Source organism: Sander lucioperca, chromosome 24 (assembly GCF_008315115.2).
Source record: "Sander lucioperca isolate FBNREF2018 chromosome 24, SLUC_FBN_1.2, whole genome shotgun sequence".
Lineage (NCBI taxonomy): Eukaryota > Metazoa > Chordata > Actinopteri > Perciformes > Percidae > Sander > Sander lucioperca.
This window is the reverse complement of record NC_050196.1, coordinates 10,175,717-10,193,071: the sequence shown is the minus strand read 5'-3', so window position 1 is coordinate 10,193,071 and position 17,355 is coordinate 10,175,717. Positions and strand designations below refer to the sequence as shown.

General features: G+C 39.9%; 1 protein-coding gene and 1 long non-coding RNA gene across 6 annotated transcripts in view; both read left to right on the top strand.

Moving 5' to 3' along the window:
• Positions 1-6,012, top strand: part of LOC116044636 (interleukin-1 receptor accessory protein-like 1) — a 281,380-nt gene extending 275,368 nt beyond the window's left edge. For all 4 annotated transcript variants that reach the window (XM_031292002.2, XM_035998500.1, XM_035998501.1 and 1 more), the window contains one exon: positions 2,367-6,012. In XM_031292002.2, the coding sequence (XP_031147862.1) occupies positions 2,367-3,112 (746 nt within the window). In that variant the 3' untranslated portion in view covers positions 3,113-6,012. The remainder of the gene's footprint in view (positions 1-2,366) is intronic.
• A 3,647-nt stretch (positions 6,013-9,659) lies between these two features.
• Positions 9,660-16,235, top strand: LOC116044653. Of its 2 annotated transcripts, XR_004103725.2 has the most exons (4): positions 9,660-9,744; positions 11,948-12,108; positions 14,168-14,398; positions 15,608-16,235. It is a non-coding gene; the product is annotated as an uncharacterized LOC116044653 (long non-coding RNA). The 2 variants fall into 2 exon arrangements; XR_004896581.1 differs by having other exon boundaries at positions 14,168-16,235.
• Positions 16,236-17,355: the final 1,120 nt, after the last annotated feature.

The following is a 17,355-nucleotide window of genomic DNA, read 5'->3' as shown; positions in this document are numbered from 1 at the left end:
ATTTACCATTTATAAAGCCATTAGTTACAACTTATAACGCCTGCATAAAACATGAATTATTAAATGTTTTTCACTTACATTAACCTGAATGACCTAATGGAAATTAGATGTGTGGAATGCATCAAAACTAATCAAACAGACAGCCAGTCCCAGAAATATAATCAACATGTTGTATCATCTAAACTTTATAGCTACACGTGGTCTCCCCAATCAGACATCAAATACTTTGACTGCTTTCCACCTGGAATCATGATGCCTCAAAACTGAAAATGAAATTCAGGTGTAAGCACAATTTATAGAAAGACAATCAGTCTTAATACTTGAGACTTAAGGGGGGAGACTATGATGATCTTTTAGTCTGTTGTATGGTGGCTGAGGAGAGTTGTAACTAAAATGTCACAACCTCTGATCTTCCTCTGAGTTGTAGCTGTTGCTTTGTTGGAAGAAATCCTAGTTACTGGTTGTGCCAGCAACTAAATTTGAGAAAATATCTGCTGCGGGGAAGTTGGAAGTCGAGATTTCCCTGCTGGTAATTAACAACCTCATTGCAAGTCAGTGGGTTACTTGTTAAAACCGGACATACAATATGGAGGAAAGATTCAATTTTCAATTCAATTTTATTTATAGTATCAAATCATAACAAGAGTTATCTCAAGACACTTAACAGATAGAGTAGGTCTAGATCACACTCTATAATTTACAAAGACCCAACAATTCCAGTAATTCCCCCTAGAGCAAGCAAATGCCCACAACATTTTTAATTTACCGACATAAATGCCAGTCTAGCTTCGTAGAACAGGGAATGAACTCTAAATGCAACTTTACATTTCCAAAGTGTTTTACACCTCAGGTGTTTGTTAGATGATAAATGTGCTGAATACCAAAGTAATACTAATATATGTAGTTAATTTTGTACTGTCCAACATGTACTGATTAGTTGTCACAATGGGCTTTTCCCTTTTTAAAAATTGAGAGAAACTATATAGAGCAGCAGGCTAACAGTGATTTTCTGCCTCATGTAATTTAGCGTTGATTTTGTTTTTATGTAGACAGGAATCAATTATTACACATGCACTACTTTGATTGCAAAGCTTGTGAGGTCTCTGAATGGAGGAAGTTAATCCATAAAGCTATAAAGTGTTACCAGACAGCACCCCAAGAGGGCAGATTTACTTTCAGTTTAATCAATTCAAAACATAAAATGAAACTACGCCTCATTAGCTAATTATATAGTATCCATTTATCCATTCCCATTTGTTTTATTCATGATAAGATAAAAGAAAAACTTGTTTTTGCCTGATTGCTTGAACTTAAACTAAATAAGCTCAAACCCTACTGGGGAGTTTTAGCTCTGGGGACACATTGTGACGAATTACCGCATAAGGACCAATTACCAAACAGCAAAGAGATTGACTTGTTATGTCGAAGTAAAGGGCGACTTCAAATCCAAGTTTACTCTAATCTGGTCTCTCTCATCGTGAAGCCTCAGGCAGAGTGTGACATGAAAGAAGGAGTTCATTCTGAGACATGGAGAGGAGGACAGAGAGGAGATGAACACCACTAAGAGGGTTGTAAACTTAGATTGGGAAGTGAAGCCCAGTTAATCCTGTCTACCTGCTTGAGGAGTCACTCTGTACTTGTCCATGCCAAGAAAGGCTAAAATCAGGCATTAGCTGTATACACACACACACACACACACACACACACACGCTCCCCTCCTCCTCCTCCTGACACCCGGGACAAGCCTGGGGAAACACTTAATCAGATTCATTATTACGCAAGCAGCTGAGCTGCTCATTAGGGAAGTGAACACACTTATTTTATCGTCAGGTATTAAGATTCACATACTGTAGGTATCCTGTTTGGCTTGAGTGTTTTATGTTTACTGTCATTTTATAGTCGAACCAAGTGATCCCCTTCCTGTTGTTTTTCTCTATGATTCTGTACATCTTATTATTAAATGCTGCAGAGGCTTTAGCTGTTTATTCAAGTCAGAATACAGTATCTATTTTATCTTTATTTTATGGATCAATATCCTTATGCCAGGCCGTGGAATAACTTAGTCTTACTGTAGATTTGAGACATCATCAGATTTGTTTTAAACACTTCAATCTTCAATATTTCTTTAAAAATTACACTTTTTCGTTTAGCGTTAGTTGGATTTGGAATTTTGATAAAAGAAAGAGAGCAGTTTGGAAAGCAGTCACTACGAGGCCAAGAGAGTTCTTCAAATAGCCGGTGTGATACGTTTCTTCGTATTTTCCTCAAACATAAGCTCTGTAAGGTCATGAGAGTATATATGCTTTTCATTTGTACTGCTATTCATACAAAGTTATCTATCGCTTCATCTTTGTCTGTGTATTCAGCCTACATCGAGGACGTAGCACGCTGTGTGGACCAGAGCAAGCGCCTCATCATCGTCATGACACCCAGCTATGTGGTGCGGAGGGGGTGGAGCATCTTTGAGCTGGAGACGAGGTTGCGCAACATGCTGGTGACCGGCGAGATCAAAGTCATCCTGATCGAGTGCGCCGAGCTGCGCGGCATCATGAACTACCAGGAAGTGGAGGCCCTCAAACACACCATCAAGATGCTGACAGTCATCAAGTGGCGCGGGCCGTCCAGCAACAAGCTCAACTCCAAGTTCTGGAAGCAGCTGCTCTACGAGATGCCCTTCAAGCGCATGGAGCCCCTGAGCATCTCTCACGAGCAGGTGCTGGACGTCAGCGAGCAAGGCCCCTTCGGTGAGCTCCAGACCGTCTCGGCCATCTCCATGGCGGCAGCCACCTCCACCGCCATGGCGACGGCACACCCGGACTTGCGCTCCACCTTCCACAACTCTTGCCACACCCAGATGAGGCAGAAACATTATTACCGTAGCTACGACTACGACCTGCCGCCCGGCGGTACGCTCCCACCACTCCCACCGCTCTCCACGCTCTCCACGCTAGGCAGCCAGCACACCTACTGCAACATCCCCATGACGCTCATCAACGGACAGCGGCCGCAGTCCAAGTCGCCGCGCCAGCAAAGTCTGGAGGAGGCCCACGGCAACAACGCCATGCTGCCTCTGCTGCCCAGAGAGACCAGTATTTCCAGCGTCATCTGGTGACAGAGACGGTGCCGAGCGGGATAGACTGTGGATCTATATGATGTCCGTCGCAGGGAGGACTCACCACTGGCACTTGGACCCTGAATGCACCGGAGCCAGATGGACCTGAATGGCACTGAAGTACTTGCTGCTGTTGAATTTGCACCAGGAAACATCAGGGGGAGGACAGGAAGGACACACTGGACACATTGGGGATGGAGGTGGTGGCAGATGTTTTTGTTTTGGTCCAATAAGAGCTTTTATTGACACTGAACAACAACAAAAAGAAACAAGGAGAACTTTTTTATGCCTGTATAAACACTCACGTAACACAAGCCAACACCTATGATTATTTACCCAGAAAGTCAAGGAATACAGGGTCCTGTACATAAGTTTTTTCTAATTCTTTGTAGCATCAGTGTTTGGGACTTGTTTCTTCTTATGTTTTATCATCAGTTGGGACTCTCTTTTTGTTTTGTTTCGTTTCAGTTTGTACAAAAGTGAAGCAATGGCCTGTGAGAAGTTTTGGATAAACCGTTGTTACCTTTATCTTAATTTGTTGGCTGGTGTAGTAGTAAAGCTTTGGGATTTTTCCGGGAAGGCAGGGTTAAAGCCGCAGCCTTCGGGAGATGAGAATGATTTGGTTTTGGATTTCCCGGAGTTTCAGCTCCACCGGCTGCTGTAAAGGGTTGAAAATCTGGACCCAACCTGAATATGCAAAAAAAGGAGTCCAGAGAGCAGGGAAAAGATGGGTTTCACAAATCGATCATATTCGAATGCTTTCGGAAAAGTCATATCTGTGAAATGGGATATGAATAATTTGGTGCTAGGCTTCACAAATCTCTGTTTCTCTCACGATAACATTTACTTTAAAAAATAACAGCCTTGCTATTTACCTTAACAGATGATTATATCACCGAAAAATTAATTATGTGTATTATTTTATGAAAAAAGAAAAAGTCTATTTTTGTAACTGAGGGATATTTGCTTTGAGATGTTATACCTATAAAATGATGGAAGGAATTGGGGAAACATAATAAAAAAGAACAATGTTTTGTTATGTGGAACTGCACAGCTCACAAAAATCATTAGGTCATTCACTAAATGTCTTACCCTTATATTGCAAGAGAAAAAAAAGTTTGTTTTCATTATTAAAAAGAGGAGTTTTGACATTTCATACAAACCACGGATTGCAGCTCAGCTGGCTTTTTATGTTTGTTGATTTCACAGGCATCGCAGCGATTCACAGTTGATTTAACAAAGACGGAGCTACGCTTTCGATGATGTCAGTACAGATGGAGGAGAGGAAAGCCATGACATCCAGTGTCACCTGAAGCATTTATTCTACCTGGTTTCCTCTGACGGACCAAACAAGGCTGTCCAGGGCTAAACAAGTATCTCTGTTATTCATTTCCTCTTAAATGACAGCTCTGTTATTTGTTTGCCATTCCCCTTGTCAGCGGAAATGATTTGTCAGTTGAGTTGTGCTTTTCGATAAATAAAGTAAGGCTTTCACATCTTGGTTCTGAACACTCTAAGTCGGCACTGCTGCTGTGACGGGACCTAGGAATATAGCGACCACAATGAGTCCAAAATGAGTCTCAAATACCTTTAAACAGTCGCTGACTTGATGATAAAGTTATTCATGTTTAGTTATTAATATTAAAAATTAACATTTTAATGGATAAAATCAATTATATTTTTGACCTACTGACCAGTATCATGGGGCGTATTCTCCTCAACACCAATAGCCTTTTAGAATGAAACCCTTCCAAATAAGATGTAATTAATGCTTAAGAGAGAAAAGAATGTATTTTAAAATTCTAATTAAATCTTGGAGTATATGTAACTATACTATAGAAATGCTACTTAGAGCAAGTTAGACCAAAGCAAACTACAGTGAACCATTCTCATTCACAAAATTGTCCTTTTATTCCTCTGAGGAAAGCTTCCTTCATGACTGGTACTATTTCATCAAATCACACGAAATGAGCTATTCTCACATATCCACTCAGACCTGTGAAGGCGGCCCGTGTACTTGTTATTTGTTTTTCAATAAACTAACCTCATACTAAAATACCTGCAGCATCTCATAACGTAGAGATGTTTCATTTAGTGCCATAAAATATGCAAAGTGATGAACTCGTAAACAATAAATGAAGCGTGTTTTTTTTTTTTTCCTTTATCCTCTTGCAATCTTCAGTTGTTGCTTTTTAATTTTACTTTTACAAAATATTTCAGAACAGGCCTGTGTTGTTGTTTTTTAAGTTTCAAAGTGTTTGCTTTATGCTGACAAATTTGCATTTTGGAGGAACGGTCGAGATCTTTCAATCAACCAATAGTTTGTTAGAGCCAGGCCTGTTTTTATCCACCTTAATCAGACCTTTCCCCCTATGAAAAGTAAGATATGCATTATGTTCAAGAGCACCATGTCTAAATAGAGGAGTTTGTTGTGCTCTATGACATAGCATTGTGTAAATATAATCAAAACAATAACGTGATTAAGATGAAGACAATCGAGCCATAGTCATGAAACCAATGGTCATTATTCACAAGGCCTCTCAAAGTAGAAATACTAATCCTGACTGGAGGTGAACACGTAGAATCGATGAGATTTTGACAAGAGTTTTGCGTCGGGGCTCCTGCTTTGGGAAGCTATGTGAATATATTATTTTATAAGTGGGCCAATACACATTTTTGTTTCATGATGAACTGAACATTTCTGGCGATGTGGCTTTGGTGATAAAGATGATGATGATGATGAAGAATAACAATGACAATATATAGCACAGAATTATTCCAGGCACTTTCACGACTCTTGAGACGTCTCTCCTGTTTCTGATTTATTTTCTATTATGTATCTGCAATGTTCATTAAAAGAGATACTGTTATTATTATTAATAAAACCACATTTACGGTAATGTGATTTCCCTGTGCTGTGTGTGTGTGTGTGTGAGAGATACAGTTCTTGCTGCCTGGATTATGTTCACTGGCAGCATTTTTTTTATTTTTTTTTACAGTGTAGGAAGTGCAACATTAAGAGCAGGGTTCGCATACCGACTCCTACATGTCGTTACTCACAAATAGAATTTAAAAGAAACAAATGTAGGAGGTTCAAGGTCCCAGGGGACAATGCTTCTTAAAGTGAATGACATTTGCTTCCAACATGGTCGCTTGCCTTCTCTACATGTCTTGTTTAAAGATTGAGCTTGAGCTGTCCCCTCTTCTCTATTCTTCTAACATCAGCACAGATAAATACTGCCTGCCCCATACACACACACACACATACACACTCGCACACGCATTGACCTCAGAGATTGATCAATAAACCACCCACAGCACTTTTCAAAAGCTAGGACAGAGTCTGTGTGTGTGTGTGTGTGTGTGTGTGTGTGTGTGTGGAGAGAGTGAAAGAGCTATATTTGTTTGCAGAAAACGCCACCCGGCTCACTTTGTTTATGGAGCAATGGCATAGATTGCTGACGATGCCCTGATCCCTTTTTCCTGGCGGGGAGCCGCTGCAGCCCCAACCGCCATAACTCTGCCGTCTCCTGTAAAACCTTGAAGCAACAATCAATATATCTCCTTCCCGGCCTCATTTTAGAGTAAAATAGACTAAATCAGGAGAGATTTAGAAATCAGGAGAAATCAGGAGTACATTGAGAAACACTTTAAAGAAAAGAAACCTATGTCCTGATTGTTGTTTGACCTTAGTGCACTTTTGGCTTCAATCACACAAACAGCTGGTACAGAAATGGATTTATTGTTTATTGTAACAGATGCAGGCCGCATTTTATGATCATGCAAATTGTGAATACATTTTACACTCCTAATTTTGACTCAAACAGTATTGGTCATTACCAATAAACGATACCTGATATATGCTGCGGTGTGAGGAATTTAACCTGTCAACATGTTTCTAGAATACAACTAAACATGTAAAGACTCAGCTGCATGTGTCTATTGGCTATTTCAGTGGAGGTTTAGTCCAATGGAAACTACAGGCAAGTTTGCTTAGTAAAACTGACACATTTAACGTCTCTAAGAAAACCGGATTCTTTTTCTTCCAATGTGCTTCAAGGCAAATTAACAATCCTTTACTGTGTGTCTCCTTTGCCTAGGAGGCTCTGCCCATAGTGTAGCCATTTACTTATTTTACTGTGATCAAAGCAACGACATTAGAGAGAAAAGAAAAACCAAGGCACAAGGGGTGGCTCTTAAAATACTGCCAGAATTAGCCTAACCATGGTCTTCTTGAATCATGAGAAGTTGTTCATATTTTGGTCACGCAATGGTATCAACTTTTGATTTCAGCCAAATTAGAAAACACCAATGTTACCGGTGAGAGGAGCTGATGTGTCCCTATATAGTCTTGAAATGTTAAACAATGTGCCTACCAGCACCTCTAAAGCTCACTGATTAACACTTTATATTTAATTTGTTTAATTCCTACAAATAGTAAAGTGTAAAAAGTAAAGTTGGTCTAACTACTATTTCTGGTCATTGCTCCATTATCTTTATTGTGACTATTATTGCCACTGTTCATCACACCCCCAACCGGCACCGTCAGACACCGCCTACCAAGAGCCTGGGTCTGTCTGAGGTTTCTCCCTAAAAGGAAGTTTTCCTCACCACCCGAGGTTTCTTCCTAAAAGGAGTTTTTCCTCGCCACTGTCGTACTAAATGCTTGCTCTTGGGGGAATTATAGAATTGTTGGGTCTTTGTAAATTATAGAGTGTGGTAGACCTACTCTATCTGTAAAGTGTCTTGAGATAACTCTTGTTATGATTTGATACTATAAATAAAATTGAATTGAATTAATTATCTTATTCTGTCTTATTATTTCTTGGCCAGATGCAGTGACTTTGAGTCTCCACTGGTTTCCTGGCAACCTCACAAACTGTGCACGGCCAAGAAATAGACTAGCGCATTATCCCCAGTAGAACTGCAACTTGACACTTCGGTTTGACACTTGAGTGTGTGTGTGTGTGTGTGTGTGTGTGTGTGTGTGTGTGTGTGTGTGTGTGTGTGTGGAAAGGGGAGTTTCTAAGCTTTGACACTTTTCCCCCAAATAAATAATTTTCACTTCATTACAGTGTCACAGCATAATAAGCTAAGTGTGTGACATGAGGGTAAAAGTAGAGACAGTCGCTGCAGTGAGAGCAGATCAGGCTACGAGCTTACATGCACAGATGTTTTGTTTCCTCCTCTGCCTACACACACACACACACACACACGTATACTGGTGAAGAGTATTACTCACTCTGGCAGGTATACCATGCCCCTCCATGTCCCACAGGGCCTTGTTACTTGGAGCTCTGTGCTCTGTGCCCTGTGTGACATTTCTTCCACTTGAAGAACCAGGCCAATTGTCTGTGCATGGATACGTGGCGGTGTGTGTGTGTGTGTGTGTGTGTCTGTGTGTATGCTGAAAGCATTTGGAGAGTGGATGCAGGCAGCTGTTAACCCAGTTTCGGAGTAATTCTGAACTCACCATGGTTCAGCACGGCATAATTGCCTGTGTATGCGGTGTGTGTGGAAGATGCAAGTCATGGATCACTGATCACTTACCAAGCCCTTCAATTTACTGTTACTTCCTGCAAGAGCAGCTCCATCTTTAATTATTTATTATTTTACAATAGTATCAATGTCTGTGTGGTGAGGTTGGATATTGATTTGACTGTGGATACAGCTGGCTTATCAAAGGATACTTCACTGCTGTTTTCATGTCTAATTGAAGAATCAGAAATGGCTAGTTTTCTTTAAAAAACTGAGTCAGTGTCTGTCCTCCAATTAAAATATAAAGAGAGAAAACTGGCCACCTCAGGAAATTTAAAGTGAAACGCTGTCATCTGCTGGACATACTTCACCATGCACCTCGGCTGACTCAGTCCCTTGCAAGGCATGCTGGGAGGGTAGAACACAATTTGAGCCATTATGGTCAAAGTATGGTGATGGGTAGATCATTTAGTCACAATAAAAATCACACACATCTTCTCTCAATGGTTCCAGTTGTAATCTTTTTGCTATCTAAATCCTATAATTGTGATGAAAAGTGTATCTAATGATTTAGATACACTTTTTATCATTTGGCTTTTCTAAATAGACCTAGCACAGAGTGAATATATGATATGACGGATATGCTATGTTATGCTGTAGGCTATATCAAATTAGAGTTGTGCTAATTTCACTTTGTATCCACAACTAAAGTCAAACTCACCTCTCATCTTTGCATATTTGGGAATGATTTATTCTATTCTGTTGGGACAGTGACCACAGGATTTCTGGCTCAGCTAATGGTATGTTTTTTATATTTTACAGGTAAGGTTTGACTATTCCAAATTTGGAAATCTGCCCACTTGACAGCTTGGACTTTAAATACTTTCAGTAAGACATCCCACCATGCTATATTACCTGATAATACTTATTTGTAAACCTCTATTTTTCTGGAGGTACCACTCTTAGTGTAATGAAATGCTTAATGGTGCATTTGTTTGATTTAATGTGAAATAAAAAATAAATAAAAAAATCGACAGGAAGTGGTCACGCAAGTGTTTTCGTAGAGAACCTGTTCGGATGTTTTCACAACACTTGGGCTCCGGCTCCTTTCGTTTTTATTTATGTATTTATTATTGGGTCAGACATCTTACCAGGTAAGCACATGCACCTGAACTTGAAACGTTATTATCCTAATAACAACATGTTCTCTGGCCTGTTACATTTACTTGAACTTGTGAAACTTTCGACATGCTGAAAGTAGCATGTAGCGTGTTTACCACGTTAAAAGAAGCGCTTCCCTAATTATGCCACGTGTAGACGTAGTTACGTAGTTTACGTAGCCTCTTTACAGCTGTAACGGTAAATAAACTGCGGTTATATGTGCTGACTAAATCGGTTTTAACCTTCCTTTTAAGGTTCAGCTGGTTAGCAGTGGTTTAATATATTTTACAGTCACCTTACATATAATAATAGTAATATAACGTTTAAACAGTTGAATTGAAAAACATTCCGAGTTATAATATCTAAATGTAGGCAGACGTTTTTATTGTTCAATTAAGACCCACTATTAATTAGTTTAGCGTAGTTAATCTAGGTTGTTTAATACTGTTTGTGTTTCACTGCTGTAAGGCTAAGCAATTATTAACACATTCTAATAACGTTTATTTTATTGACGGGTACATATAGGCCTGATGGAAGCATTATTTAACTATAACAGTAATAATCAGACATTTTCTGGCGTCCTTTTATTGATGATGACCAATCCATTATAATACATCACATGTACATTGTGAGAACTATCATGGCAGATTAGCATGTGGAGAAAATTGTGAGGGGAAAAAAACACAATTTAAAAAAAGCAGTGATTGCATTTGAGACTTAATAGGCTTTCAAAACAGTTGCACTTCAATTGTCTGCTCTTTAATCCAATCATCTGTTACAATACGATGTATTGGTTATAGGTTAGAGAGAGTGGTGCCAGTGTAGGAAGTCCACATTTCGTGGGAAGTATTCGGCTTAACATAAAATCAGTCTGTAATCTGAGATGTTGTGTTGAAGCCCACTGGCTGTGTTGTTAGTGTATGAGATCCTGTGTTGTTATGAGATCCTGTGTTGTTAGTGTATGAGATCCTGTGTTGTTATGAGATCCTGTGTTGTTAGTGTATGAGATCCTGTGTTGTTATGAGATCCTGTGTTGTTAGTGTATGAGATCCTGTGTTGTTAGTGTATGAGATCCTGTGTTGTTATGAGATCCTGTGTTGTTAGTGTATGAGATCCTGTGTTGTTAGTGTATGAGATCCTGTGTTGTTATGAGATCCTGTGTTGTTATGAGATCCTGTGTTGTTAGTGTATGAGATCCTGTGTTGTTAGTGTATGAGATCCTGTGTTGTTTGTGTATGAGATCAAAAAGGAAACTACAGTAATCTGAGACAAGTTTAGCTGGTGTTAGATTCAGTAGCTAAGAGGGGAAAAAGCTGCTAATGCAAATGCTTGGAAGATTGCAGTGCTAATACTCAAGGCTAAGCTTAAATGTCTATTGCTGCCTAGAAAGGATGCATCCAGAGGAAAGAAAAGCCCTAAGAGAACAAGCTCTGAAGCTGTACTCAGCATTTGCTCATTGTCATAAGCAGCAAAATGGGTAACTTTTAGACTTTAAAACCTGACTTTTACCAATGCAGAAATAGTTGCCTTGAGGGAAGATTGAAGAGCTTGCAGTGAATAAATCCTAGAAATGTCAAGTGGTCATTTGACCATCTTAATGTTATGTATTTAAGTGGAATTGTCAACATGAAATAATTAGCGTAGAAATAGCTAGTTAGTTGACCGAACATTAATCAACAACAATTTTAATGTACGATTGTTTTTAATTGAGAATTTGCACATGCTGTCTACAGCTTAGCCTAATTCAATCATTTCAAATTGAATCGTTTTGTGTTTTGGAATGTTGTTTGGACTTAATGGTATTTTAAAGATCCTCTTTGGCCTCTTGGAAACTGTTTTGGGTGGCTTTAATTGACGACTACATAAGTTATTAGGAAACTTTTCAATCCATCACAACAGGTTAGCTGTCACATAATGTTGTATCAAAACTGTTGAAATGTGTGCAAGTCACTAGAATCACTGTAGAAGCGGAGACAGTATGGTGGTTAAGCACAGCGTATCATGTTATAATCACATCCAGTATTAGAACTTCAAATGACATAGAACATCTTCAAGTTAGGACAAAGTGTGCATCGTGGGAGGTGATTCAGCATGAAATGTTTAATTCACATTATGAACACAGCGTGTCCTGTTGCCTCAGGAGGGATAATCAGCAGTTTTATTTCATGTGGTTTAATTCAGGCTGGTATTTCCCAGGTAACATCATTTCCCAACACCTGGGAGCAGGAGGAAGAAGAGAAAGAGCTCAGCGCCGGCTCCTGACAATATAAACGAAACAAGGCATCAAGAGAATCCTCGCTGAGCGGAGATGTATTTACTGAAGCTGTCAGGACAGAGAGACGGAGCCCAAACCACCGGTGTGTATACTATGTAGTCTGTCTAGCAGCTGTTTAATTGACACCCTTAACTTTTTTTGTAGGTGTCAGATTGGTGATGGAGAGAGTGTGTATGTTTAGATACAGTAGTATTATTATAATATTATTATTATTATTATTAAGTACTTTTGAGCAAGTTGTTTTAGAGCTGTGAAAACTGATCCCTACCTGCAAAGTGTTTAAGGGAAATAGTTGACGCATGACGCAATGTTTGTCGATGATTTTCCTCAATTAATCGAATAGTTGTTTGGTCTATAAAATGTCAGAAAATGGTGAAAATAGTCGATCAGTGTTTCCCAAAGCCCAAGATGACGTCCTCAAATCTCTTGTTTTGTCCACAACTCAAAGATATTCAGTTTACTGTCACAGAGGAGTGAAGAAACTAGAACATATTTACATTTAAGAAGCTGGAATCAGAGAATTCAGACCTTTTTTCCATAAAAAATGACTCAAACCGATTAATGGATTATCAACATAGTTGCCGAATAGTAGTTGTCTTTGCAGTTCTAATCCTGGCTGAGGTCTGTCAGTGTTTGGACAGATCTTTGTGTGGTGGTGTATTACACTTGTGTTATGTGTTTGTTGTTAAGTGATGCTCTTATTGAGACTTATACTATTCCCACACTGCTGAGCAACCTGATTTCTAGAGTCTCATTTGGTCTCAGTAAAAAACAAAACAATTTCTTTATCTCTTATTGTCTCTAACTGTAGCACTTGAAGCAGAAGGATTGTATGCACATGGCTGAATGCAGTTATTGTAAGTTGTTCATCAGTTACACAGTTGTAGCATCAGCTAAATAATTGTAATGAGTTGTCTCTCTAGAATCAGTAGGGGATTTGTTCGTACTGTTGAAAAGCTAACCAACTCTGAATGGCTTTAAATGATAGTTGCGACTTGAAAGCATTAGGACTGAGTTATGCCAGGAAGTAAACATGGTGTCACCATCTTTTATTATTAAGGTCATCATGGCTGGATAGGAATGGTCCTCAGTGTCCTTACAAAAAACATCATGACGTGCAGCAGAACTGTCTCATCCTGCAGAAGTCATGATGTGAAGGTGATGCTCTGATCAGTGAAAGCTGACCGTACATTTTTTAAATTAAAAAGAAAAATATAGACTGATATAAAATACATGATTATGCGCCCATCATTCAGTCCCAAACGTCTTCCTTTATTTTATTTTGTCTTCCTTTATTTATATAAAAGGTAGAGACCTTTTATAAAACGTAGTGAGCACGTGTTCATCTGCTGCTTTTCCCAGTCACAAGTCTAAAGAGGGGTCCTGCCACCGGATCCATGGACTGCCCTAATACAAACGCAGCCAAATTATAAAGAATGGATGGAGCAGTAACCATAGCAGCATAACTGCTTTTTTCCAGGGTGTAATGCAGAACTGGGAGGCTTTGCTGGGCTGTTTGACCTGGGGGCAGCAGGTTTTGTCGCCCCGATCCTGGGACAGACGGAGTGGGGACCAAACTCAACCTTTTTGGAGGAGAAAGATCTGTCTATCAATCTTCATGTCCACTGTTTGCCACGAGTCGTGGAACAAATAAGAATCAAATGAAAGTACTAAATACCTTGACTCAAATTTAGTTTTGACAGATACCAAATCGGCCAAGTAATAACTATACAAAATTGGATCCAAATTTGGCTCAGAAGTTTCAGCCGAAACCTTTTCAAATCTCCGGTAAAATATCATTCAGATGAAACTCTTCTCTGTTTGCAGTTTTATTTTGTCTGTAGGCATGGAAATGTGTCTTGCAATACAAGACTGGGAACAAATGAATGTTCTATCTGCGATCTGGGACCCTATAGCGCCTCCCGGGGGGCATGAGTTGGTACTCAGTCCCCATGCAACACATGGGAAGAGTCCAGGGAGATTTTGTCTGCCAGTCTGACGCTGCGCAATACGTCACTTTCAGTGAACGTGTTCTCCACTGAGTGGCCCACCAATATGGAACAGATTCCCATATGTTCTGTTTAAGCATGGTGATGTAGTGAGATAAATAGTCATATTTTGGTGTGTCTATCATCCGAAAGGGGTCCCCTGTTACCAGCCGTGGTTCAAGCTGAGTGGACTGGGTCTTGAGCAGTGGAGCGCGGGGCCCAGCTGCCCAGGCTCGGGGACATCGCAGAGGGGGACCTGCTGATCGGACTGGTCTCCTCTGGGGTCCCCAGCAACGGCTTCAGCCTGGTCCGCAAACTCCTGGAGAGGGCCAACCGGAGCTACAGCGCCCCTGCTCCCTTTTGGCAAGTCAGGACAGACTGTCGGTAAGTCATCTTTTCAGTCACAAGATGGACCTGAGTGTACTTTTAATGTATTTGTGTGTGGTAACACGTTAAGACTTTCCCAAACAATTGGTAGCATTCGTTGCAGTTTTACTGTTTTGGTACAACATTAAGACAACATTTTCTCTGAGCCCTGGTGCTTCCTGCCATTCTTTGGCCAATGGATTTACCCTCCATTTGCCATAATGTCTGTTTTTGCTGAGAAATAATCCAGCCATGAAATTTGGTGGTAAAGAATAATTATTTAACGTGTTGTAACCCTACCCAAATGTGAGGACTTTCTGTTTTTATATCATAGTAAACTGAATATATTTAGGTTGTGGACTGTAAAAAAACAAAACACAGACATTGAGACATTCATGCATTTTTCACATTTTCTGACATTTTACAGTGCAAATGATTAATTGAGAAAATAATCAGCAGATTAATGGATAATGAAAGTTATTTTTAAGTTGCATTCCTAAATTATTTAGGTGTAACATCCCTCAGGTGTTGTCCCAGGGGCTGGCAGTGGATTTAGGTGCTAGGGGTGGGAATCTCCAGAGGCCTCACGATCCGATATCATCACGATACTTATGTCACGATTCGATATTATTGCGATTTTAAACATATTGCAATATTCTGCGATATATTGCAATTTATTACCTTTTTTCCAACTTCAAATTTTTCCAAATTTCAAATGATGTGCCCAAAAGGAAACTTTGTCAACATCTGTTTTATCTCAAAAGATCAATTTCTCTGTTGGTTCATCTCACTTCAGTTTTATTGCTACAAAATGGGACCAACACATATGTAATAAAAGATTGATACTTGGCATCTGTATCGATACAGTGTTGCCATGGAAAATATCGCGATACTATGCTGTATCGATTCCCCCCCCCACCCCTATGTTGAACGCACGCGGACACTTGATTTTCAAATGAAGCATGTTTTAGCAATCTGGAAGGGTGGTGTGCCTCTGGATGAAGCTGCATTTGCATTTTGGAAATCAGTTACCTTTTTTATGATGACCTAGTGTGAGGCAGCGAAAAAAAGTGTTTCCTGTGGAAACCTAGTAGGATAACCGCTGTGCACATTGTAAACATAAATAAGCAGCCTTCTTTTCATATTCAGCACAGTTCCCCCCTCTTGAAAATGTAGTGGTCTCTTTGTAGTTCTTGGTTCTCGTGCATATTTCCCTCCTTCACTCAGATGTGTCTCGATGGAGCATCCCCCCAGTGTTTTCCTGGCTCCAAAAGGAGGGGGGGTCTGAGTGAGGAGGAGATGTCCCGCACCTTCAACTGAGGCCTGGGGGCGGTGCTGGTGGTTCCCCCCCTGGCTGCTCAGAGGGTCTTACGCCAGCTTCGAGCACATGAAGAGGCCTGGATCGTGGGTTGACTGGCCCAGGCTGGGGTACGGGCCACTGGCTGCACAGTCCATTTTGTTGCAGTAAGTATGGCATACTGTGGAAACATCATATATTAAACCAAAATCTTTTTCACTCAGCCATTGTTTTTGTTCATCTGTGTTTAGGAAGAAGTGGATGCAGGAGCCATCATCATGCAGGAGGCGGTGCCAGTGCTGGTCAGCGACCCAGAGGAGAGTCTGTCGGACAGAATCAGGAAGGCAGAGCACCGAGCCTTCCCCGCTGCTCTGGAGCTGGTGGCCAGCGCCTTCACTTCATTCATGCCTTCTTCAGACTGTACTCACAGTATACTCATAGCATTGTATGTCATGATTTTTGTGCGTAAAAAAGCCATAGTATAGTATGTCGAAAAAAGTGATAAAAATCCGTAGTATAGTATGTGGAAAAAAGTGAAAAAGTCATAGTACAGTATGTCAAAAAAAGTGATAAAAAAGTAATAGTATAGGATGTCAAAAAAGTGATAAAAATCCGTAGTATAGTATGGGGAAAAAGTCATAGTACAGTATGTCAAAAAAAGTGATAAAAAAGCCATAGTATAGTATGTCGAAAAAAGTGATAAAAATCCGTAGTATAGTATGTGGAAAAAGTGAAAAAGTCATAGTATAGTATGTAAAAAAAAAAAATGATAAAAAAGTCATAGTATAGTATGTCGAAAAAAGGGATACAAAAGCTATAGTATAGTATGTACTTATAAAAAAGTAATAGTAGTAGTATTATGTGTTATGTCAAAAACAATCTATGTAAAAGTCATACAAAATGTCTAAAAGTGTTGTTACACAGTTAAACTGCATTACATAAAAGTGGATGTACATTTTTTGGGTGTAAAACCTTTAAATAAATTGTCTGTCGGGATGACTGAATCCATGACCTGCGTTTCCTCAAACCAGAGTTCTTTCACACTGAGCTACAGGTATCTCCTCCAATACTAAAAGCCTTTTCTGTAATTTCGTGCTGGGAGGTTGGTTGGGTGGCACTGAGAGTGTGCAATAATAGTCTCGACCAAGCACGTTGTCATGTTCAAGAGCTGCTCACTGCCAGTGTATGTGCAAACACTTAGGACACACATAGAAATAGACAAATAAAAAGTGTGAACAACAAATAATAGTACCAACAGCTGATATGTCAGTTTCAGGGATAGCTCACTGAGATAAGCTACTGCTTCAACAATGTGAGGTTGAAGGATCAAATCCTACATTTGTCTTGACAGTTTTTCAACTCTGAAATGTGACCAATAAATACAACTTCCAACCAGCATAGAGTATCAGATCAAATAGCTCAGTGTGATGGAACACTGGTTAGAAAAACACAAGGTTGTGAGTTCAACACTTGTGAGGAGCACACCTTATGATGAGGTCCAACACCCAGGAATACAAGGTCCTTCACCCAGGAGACTGGGGTTTGTGTCCCGTGTCATGGAAAAGTACCTTCCAATTACCAATTGTCTGAGTCTCCATAAAGATGACGAGGACAGTTGGGATTAGAAAAGTACTGAACCATGACAGGTGGGACATGAACCCTGGTCTCCTGGGTGAAA